The sequence below is a fragment of the Nerophis ophidion genome, linkage group LG06 (genome assembly GCF_033978795.1).
Source record: "Nerophis ophidion isolate RoL-2023_Sa linkage group LG06, RoL_Noph_v1.0, whole genome shotgun sequence".
Lineage (NCBI taxonomy): Eukaryota > Metazoa > Chordata > Actinopteri > Syngnathiformes > Syngnathidae > Nerophis > Nerophis ophidion.
This window is the reverse complement of record NC_084616.1, coordinates 79085075-79100368: the sequence shown is the minus strand read 5'-3', so window position 1 is coordinate 79100368 and position 15294 is coordinate 79085075. Positions and strand designations below refer to the sequence as shown.

The following is a 15294-nucleotide window of genomic DNA, read 5'->3' as shown; positions in this document are numbered from 1 at the left end:
CCACTATGGACTGGACTCTCACACTATTATGTTAGATCCACTATGGACTGGACTCTCACTATTATGTTAGATCCACTATGGACTGGACTCTCTCACTATTATGTTAGATCCACTATGGACTGGACTCTCACTATTATGTTAGATCCACTATGGACTGGACTCTCACACTATTATGTTAGATCCACTATGGACTGGACTCTCACACTATTATGTTAAATCCACTATGGACTGGACTGTCACTACTATGTTAGATCCACTATGGACTGGACTCTCACTATTATGTTAGATCCACTATGGACTGGATTCTCACTATTATCTTAGATCCACTATGGACTGGATTCTCACTATTATGTTAGATCCACTATGGACTGGACTCTCACACTATTATGTTAGATCCACTATGGACTGGACTCTCACACTATTATGTTAAATCCACTATGGACTGGACTGTCACTACTATGTTAGATCCACTATGGACTGGACTCTCACTATTATGTTAGATCCACTATGGACTGGACTCTCACTATTATGTTAGATCCACTATGGACTGGACTCTCGCTATTATGTTAGATCCACTATGGACTGGACTCTCACTATTATGTTAGATCCACTATGGACTGGACTCTCACACTATTATGTTAGATCCACTATGGACTGGACTCTCACACTATTATGTTAGATCCACTATGGACTGGACTCTCACTATTATGTTAGATCCACTATGGACTGGACTCTCACTATTATGTTAGATCCACTATGGACTGGACTCTCACACTATTATGTTAGATCCACTATGGACTGGACTCTCACTATTATGTTAGATCCACTATGGACTGGACTCTCTCACTATTATGTTAGATCCACTATGGACTGGACTCTCACTATTATGTTAGATCCACTATGGACTGGACTCTCACACTATTATGTTAGATCCACTATGGACTGGACTCTCACACTATTATGTTAAATCCACTATGGACTGGACTGTCACTACTATGTTAGATCCACTATGGACTGGACTCTCACTATTATGTTAGATCCACTATGGACTGGACTCTCACTATTATGTTAGATCCACTATGGACTGGACTCTCACTATTATGTTAGATCCACTATGGACTGGACTCTCACTATTATGTTAGATCCACTATGGACTGGACTCTCACACTATTATGTTAGATCCACTATGGACTGGACTCTCACACTATTATGTTAGATCCACTATGGACTGGACTCTCACTATTATGTTAGATCCACTATGGACTGGACTCTCACTATTATGTTAGATCCACTATGGACTGGACTCTCACACTATTATGTTAGATCCACTATGGACTGGACTCTCACTATTATGTTAGATCCACTATGGACTGGACTCTCTCACTATTATGTTAGATCCACTATGGACTGGACTCTCACTATTATGTTAGATCCACTATGGACTGGACTCTCACTATTATGTTAGATCCACTATGGACTGGACTCACACTATTATGTTAGATCCACTATGGACTGGACTCTCACTATTATGTTAGATCCAAAATGGACTGGATTCTCACTATTATGTTAGATCCACTATGGACTGGACTCACACTATTATGTTAGATCCACTATGGACTGGACTCTCACTATTATGTTAGATCCACTATGGACTGGACTCTCACACTATTATGTTAGATCCACTATGGACTGGACTCTCACTATTATGTTAGATCCACTATGGACTGGACTCTCACTATTATGTTAGATCCACTATGGACTGGCCTTTCACTATTATGTTAGATCCACTATGGACTGGACTCTCACTATTATGTTAGATCCACTATGGACTGGACTCTCACACTATTATGTTAGATCCACTATGGACTGGACTCTCACACTATTATGTTAAATCCACTATGGACTGGACTGTCACTACTATGTTAGATCCACTATGGACTGGACTCTCACTATTATGTTAGATCCACTATGGACTGGACTCTCACTATTATGTTAGATCCACTATGGACTGGACTCTCACTATTATGTTAGATCCACTATGGACTGGACTCTCACTATTATGTTAGATCCACTATGGACTGGACTCTCACACTATTATGTTAGATCCACTATGGACTGGACTCTCACACTATTATGTTAGATCCACTATGGACTGGACTCTCACTATTATGTTAGATCCACTATGGACTGGACTCTCACTATTATGTTAGATCCACTATGGACTGGACTCTCACACTATTATGTTAGATCCACTATGGACTGGACTCTCACTATTATGTTAGATCCACTATGGACTGGACTCTCTCACTATTATGTTAGATCCACTATGGACTGGACTCTCACTATTATGTTAGATCCACTATGGACTGGACTCTCACTATTATGTTAGATCCACTATGGACTGGACTCACACTATTATGTTAGATCCACTATGGACTGGACTCTCACTATTATGTTAGATCCAAAATGGACTGGATTCTCACTATTATGTTAGATCCACTATGGACTGGACTCACACTATTATGTTAGATCCACTATGGACTGGACTCTCACTATTATGTTAGATCCACTATGGACTGGACTCTCACTATTATGTTAGATCCACTATGGACTGGACTCTCACACTATTATGTTAGATCCACTATGGACTGGACTCTCACTATTATGTTAGATCCACTATGGACTGGACTCTCACTATTATGTTAGATCCACTATGGACTGGCCTTTCACTATTATGTTAGATCCACTATGGACTGGACTCACACTTTTATGTTAGATCCACTATGGACTGGACTCTCACACTATTATGTTAGATCCACTATGGACTGGACTCTCACACTATTATGTTAGATCCACTATGGACTGGACTCTCACACTATTATGTTAGATCCACTATGGACTGGACTCTCACTATTATGTTAGATCCACTATGGACTGGACTTTCACAATATTATGCTAGAACCACTCGACGTCCATTGCATCCGGGAGGGGTTAGGGGGGATCACCCAAATCTGCGGTCCTCTCCAAGGTTTCTCATAGTCATTCACATTGACGTCCCACTGGGTTGTGAGTTTTTCCTTGCCCTGATGTGGGCTCTGAACCGAGGATGTGGTTGTGGTTTGTGCAGCCCTTTGAGACATTTGTGATTTAGGGCTAAATAAGTAAACACTGATTGATACTCCAGTACTGTATTTTTAATTTTAGTCATTATTGTGGTACTTGAAGACTTTTTCTGAGGTGGTGAGAACTGCTTTGAATCAAGTTTCATGTTTAGAGGGATTTAATTATGTCAAAAAAACAAAACATATTTAGAAAGTTTTTGCTGTTGGAAAATATCCAATTTGTTAATAATGACCTTACTTTGCGGTAATAAACTTTAGGGTAAGGCCTGAAAGCAGCTGGATTAACAAAGAACATGACCAGCCAAACCTAACCCACATATTCGAGTAGACTTCCCAGACTCACGTTCCGTCCTCGTTGCTGCGGTAGAACACCAAGAAGGGGTCTGACTTGCCAAAAAAGTCTTTTTTATCCAGCTTGTTGGCGCACAGCTGCATGGTGGCGATGTCCTGCAAGCAGAGAAGACACACCTGGATTGTTGAAAGGATCTGTAATCACTGACCATCCAAAGGCAACAACCTCCCGTGTCGCACAACCATACGTCTTCTTTGACCCGGACATTTCCTCTTTTGCGGGACTGTCCGGGCTGTCCGGGCGGGGTTTCTTAAAAGCCTCAAATGTCCGGCGTTTAGAGTTAGAGTTGCGTGTATTTTCAATGTACATTCAGAGTTAAGAAGGGGTTGAAAACAAAATAAATTGTGAAGGTGTGCGCACGCTGCAACATTAGTGAGGGAGGGGCATTGATTGTCAATAAAGGCATACTTGATCAACAGCTATACAGGTCACACTGAGGGTGGCCGTATAAACAACTTTAAAACTGGTCAAAACATGCGCCACATTGTGAACCCACACCAAACAAGAATGACAAACATTTCGGGAGAACATCCGCACCGTAACACAACATAAACACAACAGAACAAAAACCCAGCCACCCTTGCAGCACTAACTCTTCCGGGACGCTACAATACAAACCCCCCTGCTACTTCTTACCACCCCACCTCAATCCCAATTACGTCACATGTGAATTATATTTTTTGTGAATTATATTTATATAGCGCTTTTTCTCTAGTGACTCAGAGCGCTTTACATAGTGAAACCCAATATCTAAGTCCCATTTAAAGCAGTGTGGGTGGCACTGGGAGCAGGTGGGTCAAGTGTCTTGCCCAAGGACACAACGGCAGTGACTAGGATGGCGGAAGCGGGAATCGAACCTGCAACCCTCAAGTTGCTGGCACGGCCACTCTACCAACCGAGCTAAAGCACCGCATCAAATATTCCACTTTGAAAATTTTTTGGGGTGAAAGATTTTGCATATTTTGTGTGTTTTCCATTAAAAGCTTAGTTTTGTTTAACCAAAAAGGGCAGAAAACAAACAAAAAATATAACATTAAAAAAAACCCTAAAACATTTTGATATGAAGAATAGATGTGAAGTTGATAAAGACCCCAGAGATTTAAGTGTTGAATATAAAATGTACGTCTGCCCTGGACCACCAATATCTGTCATGTCTGGGATCATGTTTTGTTTAAGTTATGTCCTCTTTGGTTTTTGGACTCTTTTTACTTCCTGCTTTTTCACTCCCTTGTCTTGTTTCCATGGTTACCCATTACTTTCACCTGTCATGTCACGCACCTGATTGGTTTTGACTCACGCACCTGTTCAATCACCACAGTATTATTTAAGCCACAGTTGGCAGGTAGTCGTCCTGGCGACATCACCCTCGATCACCCTCTACGCACCCTTGCTCTATGCCAGGGGTCCCAGGCGACTCTTTAGCGCCGCCCTAGTGGCTCTCTGGAGCTTTTTCAAAAATATATGAAAAAATGGAAATGATGAGGGGAAAAAAACACATTTTTTGTTTTAATTTGGTTTCTGTAGGAGGACAAACATGACACAAAGCTCCCTAATTGTTATAAAGCACACTGTTTGTATTAAACATGCTTCACTGATTCCACTATTTGGCAAGCGACCGTTTTGTCCTACTCATTTTGGCGGTCCTTGAACTCACCATAGTTTGTTTACATGTATAACTTTCTCCGACTTTCTAAGACGTGTTTTATGCCACTTCTTTTTCCGTCTCATTTTGTCCACCAAACTTTTAACGTTGTGCATGAATGCACAAAGGTGAGTTTTGTTGATGTTATTGACTTGTGTGGCGTGCTAATCAGACATATTTGGTCACTGCATGACTGCAAGCTAATCGATGCTAACATGCTATTTATGCCTCATTTGTAGCTACATTTGAGCTCATTTAGTTTCCTTTAAGTCCTCGTAATTCAATTTATATCTCATGACACACTATCTGTATGTAATATGGCTTTTAATTTTTTGCTGCCCCAGACAGATTTGTTTTTGTATTTTTGGTCCAATATGGCTCTTTCAACATTTTTGGTTGCCATATCTCATTCAAAGTAAGTTTTTGGTTATTCATGCCATAGTGCAAGTTTTTTGTTTTCATAGTCAAGTTTTTATACCTCCTTTTTTAAAAATAAAATGAAAATGTCATTACCTTCACGTCGTGTCCGGTCCAATCACTTTTGCACCACGGGAAAACAAACCGCACCCAAGTCCACGTCATGACATTATCATCATTAATGACCCAAGCAAAACACTTTTTACACTTTTATACTGAAATAAATACACCTACAACTTATTAAATAAAAACATAGACAAAAGTGTTTAGATCAGGGGTGTCAAACGTACGGCCCGCAATCAGCTTTTATCCAGCCCGCGTGATGAGTTTGCTGAGTATAAAAATGAGCCCACATTTTTGAATGAAAGAAACTGCTGTTCTAAATGTGTCCACTAAGTGTCGCAATAGCAATTCTTTGTATCTGTAGATCAAAGGTCGGCACCCCGCGGATCTACATGCGGCTCTTTGATCGCTCTGATGTGGCTCAGCCGCATACTTGCAACCCCCCCCGATCTTTCTAGAAGGTTTTCGAATTTCAGTGCCCCTCCCAGGGAAAAACTTTTTACAATTTTCACCCGGACGACAATATTGATGGCGTGCCGAGATTCGCGCTCTCTGAAACATGTCATGGCGCCCGCCTTTACACATTGTTATCTACGTGCCGGCCGGTCACATGTAATACGCGGCCTCTGTTATTACACCAAAGTTACTGAAAGGCATACTTGTTCAACAGCCATACAGGTTACACTGAGGGTTGTGATATGAACAACTTTAACACTGTGAACCCACACCAAACAAAATTGAGAAACACATTTCGGGAGAACGTCCGCACCATAACACAACAGAACGAATACCGTATAATAAAACACAAATACCTAAATAACTAGTGCATGCTTAGTATTACCGCCTGGTCAAACTCGTGACGTCACGAGTGACACTTCCCCTGTCATCATTTTCAAAATGGAGGAAGATGATTTCAATACGCATAAAGGAAAGAAAATTAAGAGCTATTCAGTAGGATTTAAGGTCCAAGTTTACATCACACTCAAATTTTTACTGCATACCTTTGGAAAGTGCCGGAGTGAGAAGAGGTTTTAAAATAAGTGGCGCATGCTTACTTTTACCACATGCCTTTGGTAAGCACAGGAGTGAGAAGAGGTTTTAAATTAATTAGCGCGCCGGCGGCAATTCAAGGAAATACGGTACCCAGAATCCCATCCATCCCTAACTCTTCCAGGCTACATTATACACCCCGCTACCACACAACCCCGCCCACCTCAAACGACGCTCGGTTTTATTCAGAAAGTATAAATAACGACAAATAAAGGTAGAATACTATTAACCGCAACATGTACGTGTAAAAAACAACAACATTATAATTTGCACATTTTGAGGTGGCGACTTGTCCAGGGTCTACCCCGCCTTCCGTCTGATTGTAGCTGAGATAGGCGCCAGCGCCCCCCACGACCCCGAAAGTGAATAAGCGGTAGAAAATGGATGGACATTTTTAGAATGTACTTCTTCTCTTTTTAAACAAAGAAAACAATCTGAATCTTATTTTTAAGTTATCGTGCCGTGATTTTACCCGTCCGGCCCACTTGGGAGTAGATTTTCCATGAAGGAAAGAAGAAAGTGAATGAATGTTTATAACTTAATACATTTATAAATCCATGCAAATTGGTTTTCTTTTTTTATTATTCCATCCATCCATTTTCTACCGCTTATTATTTCTTTTAATTAATGAAGTAACGTTTATGACAACCTTTTTTCCAAAACACAATATAAAATGTGAGATATAACAGGACAATGCTTACTTTTATCATTTGTTTTCAAAACACTTACAAAAAAGTGGGACCCCCAATAATTCACTGTGGGACCCCATTTTTTTGACCTGATGGCAAACTTGCCAACCCTCCCGGATTTTCTGGGAGACTCCCAAAATTCAGCGCCTCTCCCGAAAACCTCCCGGGACAAATTTTCTCCCAAAAATCTCTCGAAATTCAGTTGGAGCTGGAGGCCACGCCCCCTCCAGCTCCATGCGGACCTGAGTGAGGACAGCCTGTTTTCACGTCCGCTTTCCCGCAATATAAACAGCGTGTCTGCCCAATGACTTTATAACTGTAGAATGATTGAGGAGAAGTTCTTGGTTTCTTATGTGGGTTTATTGTTAGGCAGGTTCATTACCATCCTCCCGGCACGGTAACAACACACAACAACAGCAGTCACGTTTTTGTCTACCGTAAAGCAGTTTGTGCTCCGAAAACAGCAATGTTGTGACACTCTTAAAAAGGACAATATTGCCATCTACTGTACATGCATATGGTTAGAAAAATAGTGACGGGAATCAGAACAAGGATGGACAATTCAACCCTTAACTCAACAATGAGTAGATGAGTGTTATATGTGTGTATATGTGTAAATAAATGAACACTAAAATTCAAGTATTTATTTTATATATATATATCTATCTATATATATATATATATATATATATATAGATAGATATATATATATATACACACATATATATATGTATATATATATATATATATATATATATAGACTTGATTCTTAACCACGCCCCCCGACCTACCCCCGACCACGCCACCCACCCCACACCCGACCACGCCAACCACCCCCCACCTCCCGAAATCGGAGGTCTCAAGGTTGGCAAGTATGCTGTGGGACCCAATTTTTCTGACTTGATGGGGGTCCCAGGGACCCCATTCTGAAAATTCCTAGCACCAACACTGCTGTCAACAGAGGAGAAAAAATGCTTTATTTCAATAAAACTATTATTTATAAAGCAAGTTCAAGTATCATTGGCCGATGTTCACCTCGTCCCGGCCTTGGCACGCATATAAGTGTCCTCTGTTTGGGACTAAAATAATGGCATGAAATACGGAACTCGACGCTCGGTCTGAATACAAAGAAATTCTCCCGTTTAAAAAGCGTGTGGTGCATCATCCGCATGCAGATTGTCAAGCTGCGCTCGCAGCTCATCTCAATAATGGCTGCATATATTTACACCAGTGTTTCATTTCAAGTATACACTTTATTAGTTGAGGGGCTGGGGGGACACATTTGAGGATAGGCTGTCTTTAATGCAGTCAGGGAGGACGAGGACTAGCCTGTTCCATATGTATGGACGCTTACGGACATTAATAAGACGCTCCTTTTTTTTTTTACGGGGGCTGTTTTGCCGTGCTCGGGATGGCTCAGCGGAGGACTCGACTCGATGGATAACGTGTCCTTGATGAAAGCTTTTATTCATGGCCTCCAGCGGCAAGGTGTCACGGGGTGTCTTTGGATTTGTCCGCGTCTTCATGCTACTTTTTTTACTCAACGCTTTTGTGGCTCTCCCTGAGGGGCGTTCAAGCACCAACATTTGATCAAAAAATGACCACAAACCAGTGAAGTTGTCACGTTGTCCATCCATCCGTTTTTTTACCGCTTATTCCCCTTTGGAGGTCTCGGGGGGCGCTGGTGCCTATCTCAACTACAATCGGGCGGAAGGCATCGTACACCCTGGACAAGTCACCACTGTCATGTCTGTGGGATCATGTTTTGTTTTTTGGACACTCAGTTCCTGTTTTTGCACTTGCTGGTTTGTTTTGTTACCATAACTATCCATTAGTTTTTACCTGTCCCACGTTTTGCACTCGCACACCTGTTTTTACTTATCACGTCACTGCTATTTAAGCATGTCCCGTTCTCGTTTTGTTCCAAGTAAGTTTTCTCATTATTCATGCCACAGTGCAAGTGTTTTGTTTCGTGTTTATAGTCAATTGCCTTTGTGCTAGTCTTTTGTTTCATAGCCAAGTTTTTGTACCGCCGTTGTCCGCACCTTTTGTTTCTTCCTGTTTTTAGTTATAGTGTTAATTGCACTCGCATACCTGTTTTTACTTATCACGTCACTGCTATTTAAGCCTGTCTGTTTCTGTTGTTCGTCCTGGCAACATCACCTCCTTCACTCCCTCGATCACCTGCTATGCACCTTGTAATCCGTGCCTATGACCCATGTCCCGTTCTCCTTTTGTTCCAAGTAAGTTTTGTCATTAATCATGCCACAGTGCAAGTGTTTTGTTTCGTGTTTATAGTTAATTGCCTTTGTGCTAGTCTTTTGTTTCATAGCCAAGTTTTTGTACCGCCATTCTGCACGCCTTTTGTTTGTTCCTGTTTTTAGTTATAGTGTTAGTAAAAAAGATGTCTCTACCTTCATGCTATCTCCGGTCCGAGTTCACTTGCATCTCGGGAAAACAACCACTTCTTAGTCCAAGTGTTGACTGCCACCTCATCGCAGGTTGTCGCGTGTAAATGGTAAATAAAAACGGATTACAATGACTTGCTAATCATTTTCAACCTACACTATATTGCCAAAAGTATTTGGCCACCCATCCCAATGATGAGAACCAGGTGTCCTAATCACTTGGCCCGGTGTATCAAATCAAGCACTTAGGCATGGAGACGGTTTCACCAAACATTTGTGAAAGAATGGGCCTTTTTCAGTGATTTCCAGCGTGGAACTGTCATAGGATTCCACCTGTGCAATAATTCCAGTAGTGAAATTTCCTCACTCCTAAATATTCCAAAATCAACTTTATTATAAGAAAAGTGAAGAGTTTTGGGAACAACAGCAACTAAGCCACCAAGTGGTAGGCCACGTAAACTGACAGAGAGGGGTCAGCGGATGCTGTAGCGCAAAGTGCAAAGACAGTCAGTTGCTACAGAGCTCCAAACTTCATGTGACCATCCAATTAGCCCACGTACAGTACGCAGAGAGCTTCATGGAATGGGTTTCCATGGCAGCTGAATCTAAGTCCAGTGTAAAGCGTGGGGTGCAGTGGTGTAAAGCACGTTGCCACTGGACTCTAGAGCAGTGGAGACACCTTCTTTTCCATCTGGCATTCTGATGGACGAGTCTGGGTTTGGAGGTTGCCAGGAGAACGGTAGATTTCAGAGGAGGGGGGTCGTAAACAGCCATCACCTTTCATTACAAAAAAGTTCAAAGAAAAGGTCCCTGGAGGGGAGTCAGGTCCTGCTTCCTCTCCACTTTGTAGCTCTTTGGTCAAGACAAAATCTTTCTGTGGGTTTCAATACATCAAAAAAAAGAACACCTTCATGTTGCTTCCCATCCTACACAGTGGAGTTTTACACCCCTTCTTCTTGGTAGGATTGAAGACAGCTTTTGTCTGCTCGCCGGGAACTCATTGAAACACAAAGTTGTGTAAAAACTTGGATACAAATATTCTGACAGCACCTTGAAGGTAGAAAGGCGCTAAGCAAGTATAACCCATTAGCCATTTAAAAAGATCCAAGCTGGTTTATAACCAAAAACCACAAAGTAATGATTTAGTTTTTGGTGCATGTAAACGTGCTGAAGGCACACATAAAATTCTAGTTTTGACTTGTTGAGCGGTTGGATAAATAGCACACATGTCGGGGACCAAGTCGGGATTTCATTTTTTAAGGCAGGCACCTCTGGAGAATTGAGCCCAAATTGAGCATTTATTCCATCAACTTGAGCCCGGATGAAGTGATTTCCTTGTGGAAGTCCAGCTCATTTGTCACATTTGGCAAGTTGGCTCCATCATTAAAACTTTTTCTGCGGCCGCGTCTCAGTATATCGTTGTCGGTGGGCCCGTTTGACGTGTGTGCGCATGGATGTGTGTGCGCATGGGTGTGTGTGCGCATGGGTGTGTGTGCGCATGGATGTGTGTGCGCATGGATGTGTGTGCGCATGGATGTGTGCGCGCATGGATGTGTGCGCGCATGGATGTGTGTGCGCATGGGTGTGTGTGCGCATGGATGTGTGTGCGCATGGATGTGTGTGCGCATGGATGTGTGCGCGCATGGATGTGTGTGCCCATGGGTGTGTGTGCGCATGGGTGTGTGTGCGCATGGATGTGTGTGTGCATGGATGTGTGTGTGCGCATGGATGTGTGTGCGCATGGATGTGTGTGTGCATGGATGTGTGTGTGCGCATGGATGTGTGTGTGCATGGATGTGTGTGTGCATGGATGTGTGTGCGCATGGATGTGTGTGCGCATGGATGTGTGTGTGCATGGATGTGTGTGTGCGCATGGATGTGTGTGCGCATGGATGTGTGTGTGCATGGATGTGTGCGCGCATGGATGTGTGTGTGCCAGTGTGTTTACTGACCCTGCAGTTGCTGAGCTCCTCGGCAGTTAAGATAATGACCCCGCATTTCTTCCCTGGTATCCCGCTGAAAAACAAAAGTACAGGCATAGAATAAATCACACAGTTGGATGTGGTGCAGGTTACAAGGCTGTGGATTTGTAATTATTACTTCCGATTGACCTATAACACTGTTTTTTGTTTTTTTTTGTGCTGGTTGGCAGTATTTTGTGATCCCAAGTGCTGACATTGTCTGTAGTGCAACATGGAGCGTTGTCCTCATGGACGTGGACAAACATAAACAGAATGTTCCCATCACAAGCTACAAGTACTTTTGTATGTCCACCTTATTTCCAGCAAACAGAAGAAAGTCGTCGTTGGAAAATGGTGATGGTCAAATGTCTCTTTGGGACAGAGGACCCTATTGTATTTCTAAGGTTTTATTATTATTATTACGCCGCCTATTTGAGCTGTAATTTGACCCCCTTAACATACTTCAAAACTCACCAAAGTTAACACACCAAAACTTAAAATTGAGCTCTATACCCCCCCCAGGAAAAAACAATGACAAAACTGCTTGCAACTTCCGTTAGAAATGTCGTAGAGACATGAAACAAAAACCTCTATGTAGGTCTGACTTAGACCTAGATTTCATATGCTGACACCCATCATCAAAAATCAACAGGAAGTTGGCAAAAACCCCTTGAAAACAAAAGTTTCCTAAAAAATTTAATTTTTGCCTCTTTTATCTATAATTTGACCCCCTTAAAAAGCTTCAAAACTCACCAAACTCGACATATATGTATATATATATATATATATATATATATATAGATATATATATATATATATTTCCCCTGTTTGAAATCTCCCTCCAACCCTACAGACGTCTGAAGAATACCAAGCACTTATTGAACCGTGAAAGGACTTGGAGTGAGAGAGACGGAGGACATAATTAGTGACAGAGACTGCACAAAAGCTTGATTGCTGTTTGATGGATATTTTGTCCAAGACAACAGAACAGAGACACCAAATGAGAAAAAGGGTGGATGATTGAAAGACAAGAAAAGTGAACAGGGTATTTGAAACGATCCAAAAGCCGAGTGAGTTGTCATACATACATGACTTAGTGGACTGCTGGTCACACATACAGATTTGGGTCTGGTCCTCATAGTCCCAGGATAAGAACCTGGCACAGCCCACTTAAAGCCACCTAATCCTGCTGTTCTTTACACGTGTCATCGCAATGTCCAGAAAGCAATTTAGAAAACATATAACTCAATTTCAGAAGGCAACACGCGTGTAATGGCAACCGAGCGAGGAGAGAAAAAGAAAAAAGCATTTTGACCTTGAAAATGGGAACAAGATGACTTGACTAAAGTCTCTGCCAACTGAGTCTTCTCAGAAAGGAGACACAAATATACTTTTTTTTTTTTCATTTGTCAAGGACTCAAGATGAAAAAGGTGAGTAAAAAGGTTATAAATTGGATTAAAATTGGTAGTTAATGCACCTTTTAACTATCAATTTTAATCCACTTTATATCCTTTTAATATTTGTATATTTGTTTTCTTTTTTATATTTTTATATTCTTATATTTTATATTTTATTTAAAAATGTATAGTTAAAAGGTACACTAAGGCAGCACGGTGGAGGAGGGGTTTGTGCGTCTGCCTCACAATACGAAGGTCCTGGGTTCGATCCTGCGCTCGGGATCTTTCAGTGTGGAGTTTGCATGTTCTCCCCGTGACTGCGTGGGTTCCCTCCGGGTACTCCGGCTTCCTCCCACCTCCAAAGACATGCACCTGGGGATAGGCCCCTCCCACCTCCAAAGACATGCAGCTGGGGATAGGCCCCTCCCACCTCCAAAGTCATGCACCTGGGGATAGGCCCCTCCCACCTCCAAAGACATGCACCTGGGGATAGGCCCCTCCCACCTCCAAAGACATGCACCTGGGGATAGGCCCCTCCCACCTCCACAGACATGCACCTGGGGATAGGCCCCTCCCACCTCCAAAGACATGCACCTGGGGATAGGCCCCTCCCACCTCCAAAGACATGCACCTGGGGATAGGCCCCTCCCACCTCCAAAGTCATGCACCTGGGGATAGGCCCCTCCCACCTCCAAAGTCATGCACCTGGGGATAGGCCCCTCCCACCTCCAAAGACATGCACCTGGGGATAGGCCCCTCCCACCTCCAAAGTCATGCACCTGGGGATAGGCCCCTCCCACCTCCAAAGTCATGCACCTGGGGATAGGCCCCTCCCACCTCCAAAGACATGCACCTGGGGATAGGTTGATTGGCAACACTAAATGGTCCCTAGTGTGTGAATGTTGTCCGTCTATCTGTGTTGGCCCTGTGATGAGGTGGTGACTTGTCCAGGGTGTATCCTGCCTTACGCCCGAATGCATCTGGGATACGGGACAAGCGGTAGAAAAACGGATGGATGGATAGATGGAAGCTGCATTAACTAAAAGCTTTACTAAAAAGAGAAGTTTTCAAATGTTTCTTAAAAAGTGTCAACACAGTTCCAGAGTCTGGGAGCTATAGCCTGGAATGCCAGGTCTCCACAGGTTTTAAAATGAGATCTTTAGAAGACCCTGTCCTGAAGACCCTGAAGAGTAGGAGCATAGCTAGTCAGTGATGTACTGAGGGGCCCCACCATGCAACGCACGGAAAGCCAGGACTAAAATCTTTTAAACTCAATGCGGAATTTGATCGGAAGCCAATGAAGACTGGATACGATGGGGGTGATACGGGCTGTTCTGGGTGAACTGGTCCAAAGTCTATGCAAGACGAAATGAATGCTTGAATGATCATTTCCAGATCCAATTTTAACAGCAAATGTTTCACTTTAGAAATATTTCTAAGGTGATAACAACAGTTTTTGGTCAGGTGACGACAGAGACCCTCCGAAGACTGTGACCGGTCCAACACATCCCCAAGGTTCCTGAGGCGGCTTACTGGATACGATGGGGGTGAAATGGGCTTTTCCGGGTGCACTGGTCTAAAGTCTGGGAGCTGCATTTTGTACAGTCTGAAGTCTCTTTATGGTTGACTTGTTGAAAAGAGTGAAGACAGAACAGCAATAGTCAATGTGAGATGAAACAAACGCGTGAATACTCATTTCCAGATCCAATTTGGACAGCATATTCCTCACTTTAGAAATACTTCTAAGGTGATAAAAACAGTTTTTGGTCAGGTGACGACAGAGACCCTCCGAAGACTTTGACCGGTCCAACACATCCCCAAGGTTTCTGAGGCTGCTTACTGGATACGATGGAGGTGATACAGGCTGTTCCGGGTGCACTGGTCTAAAGTCTGGCAGATGCATTTTGTACCGCCTGAAGTCTCTTTATGGTTGACTTGTTGAAAAGAGTGAAGACAGAACAGCAATAGTCTAAACGAGACGAAACAAACGCGTGAATACTCATTTCCAGATCCAATTTGGACAGCATATTCCTCACTTTAGAAATATTTCTAAGGTGACAAAAACAGTTTTTGGTCAGGTGACGACAGAGACCCTCCAAAGACTTTGACTGATCCAACACATCCCCAAGGTTTCTGAGGCTGCTTACTGGATACGATGGAGGTGATACAGGCTGTTCCGGGTCCACTGGTCT

General features: G+C 42.7%; 1 protein-coding gene across 1 annotated transcript in view; it reads right to left on the bottom strand.

The window, feature by feature from the left end:
• LOC133555287 (copine-9-like) overlaps positions 1 to 15294 on the bottom strand; it is a 271759-nt gene that overhangs the window by 55229 nt on the left and 201236 nt on the right. Inside the window, exons 11-12 of the mRNA XM_061904929.1 lie at positions 11696 to 11759; positions 3466 to 3569 (exon numbers count right to left, since the gene is read on the bottom strand). Of these exons, the coding sequence (XP_061760913.1) occupies positions 3466 to 3569; positions 11696 to 11759 (168 nt within the window). The remainder of the gene's footprint in view (positions 1 to 3465; positions 3570 to 11695; positions 11760 to 15294) is intronic.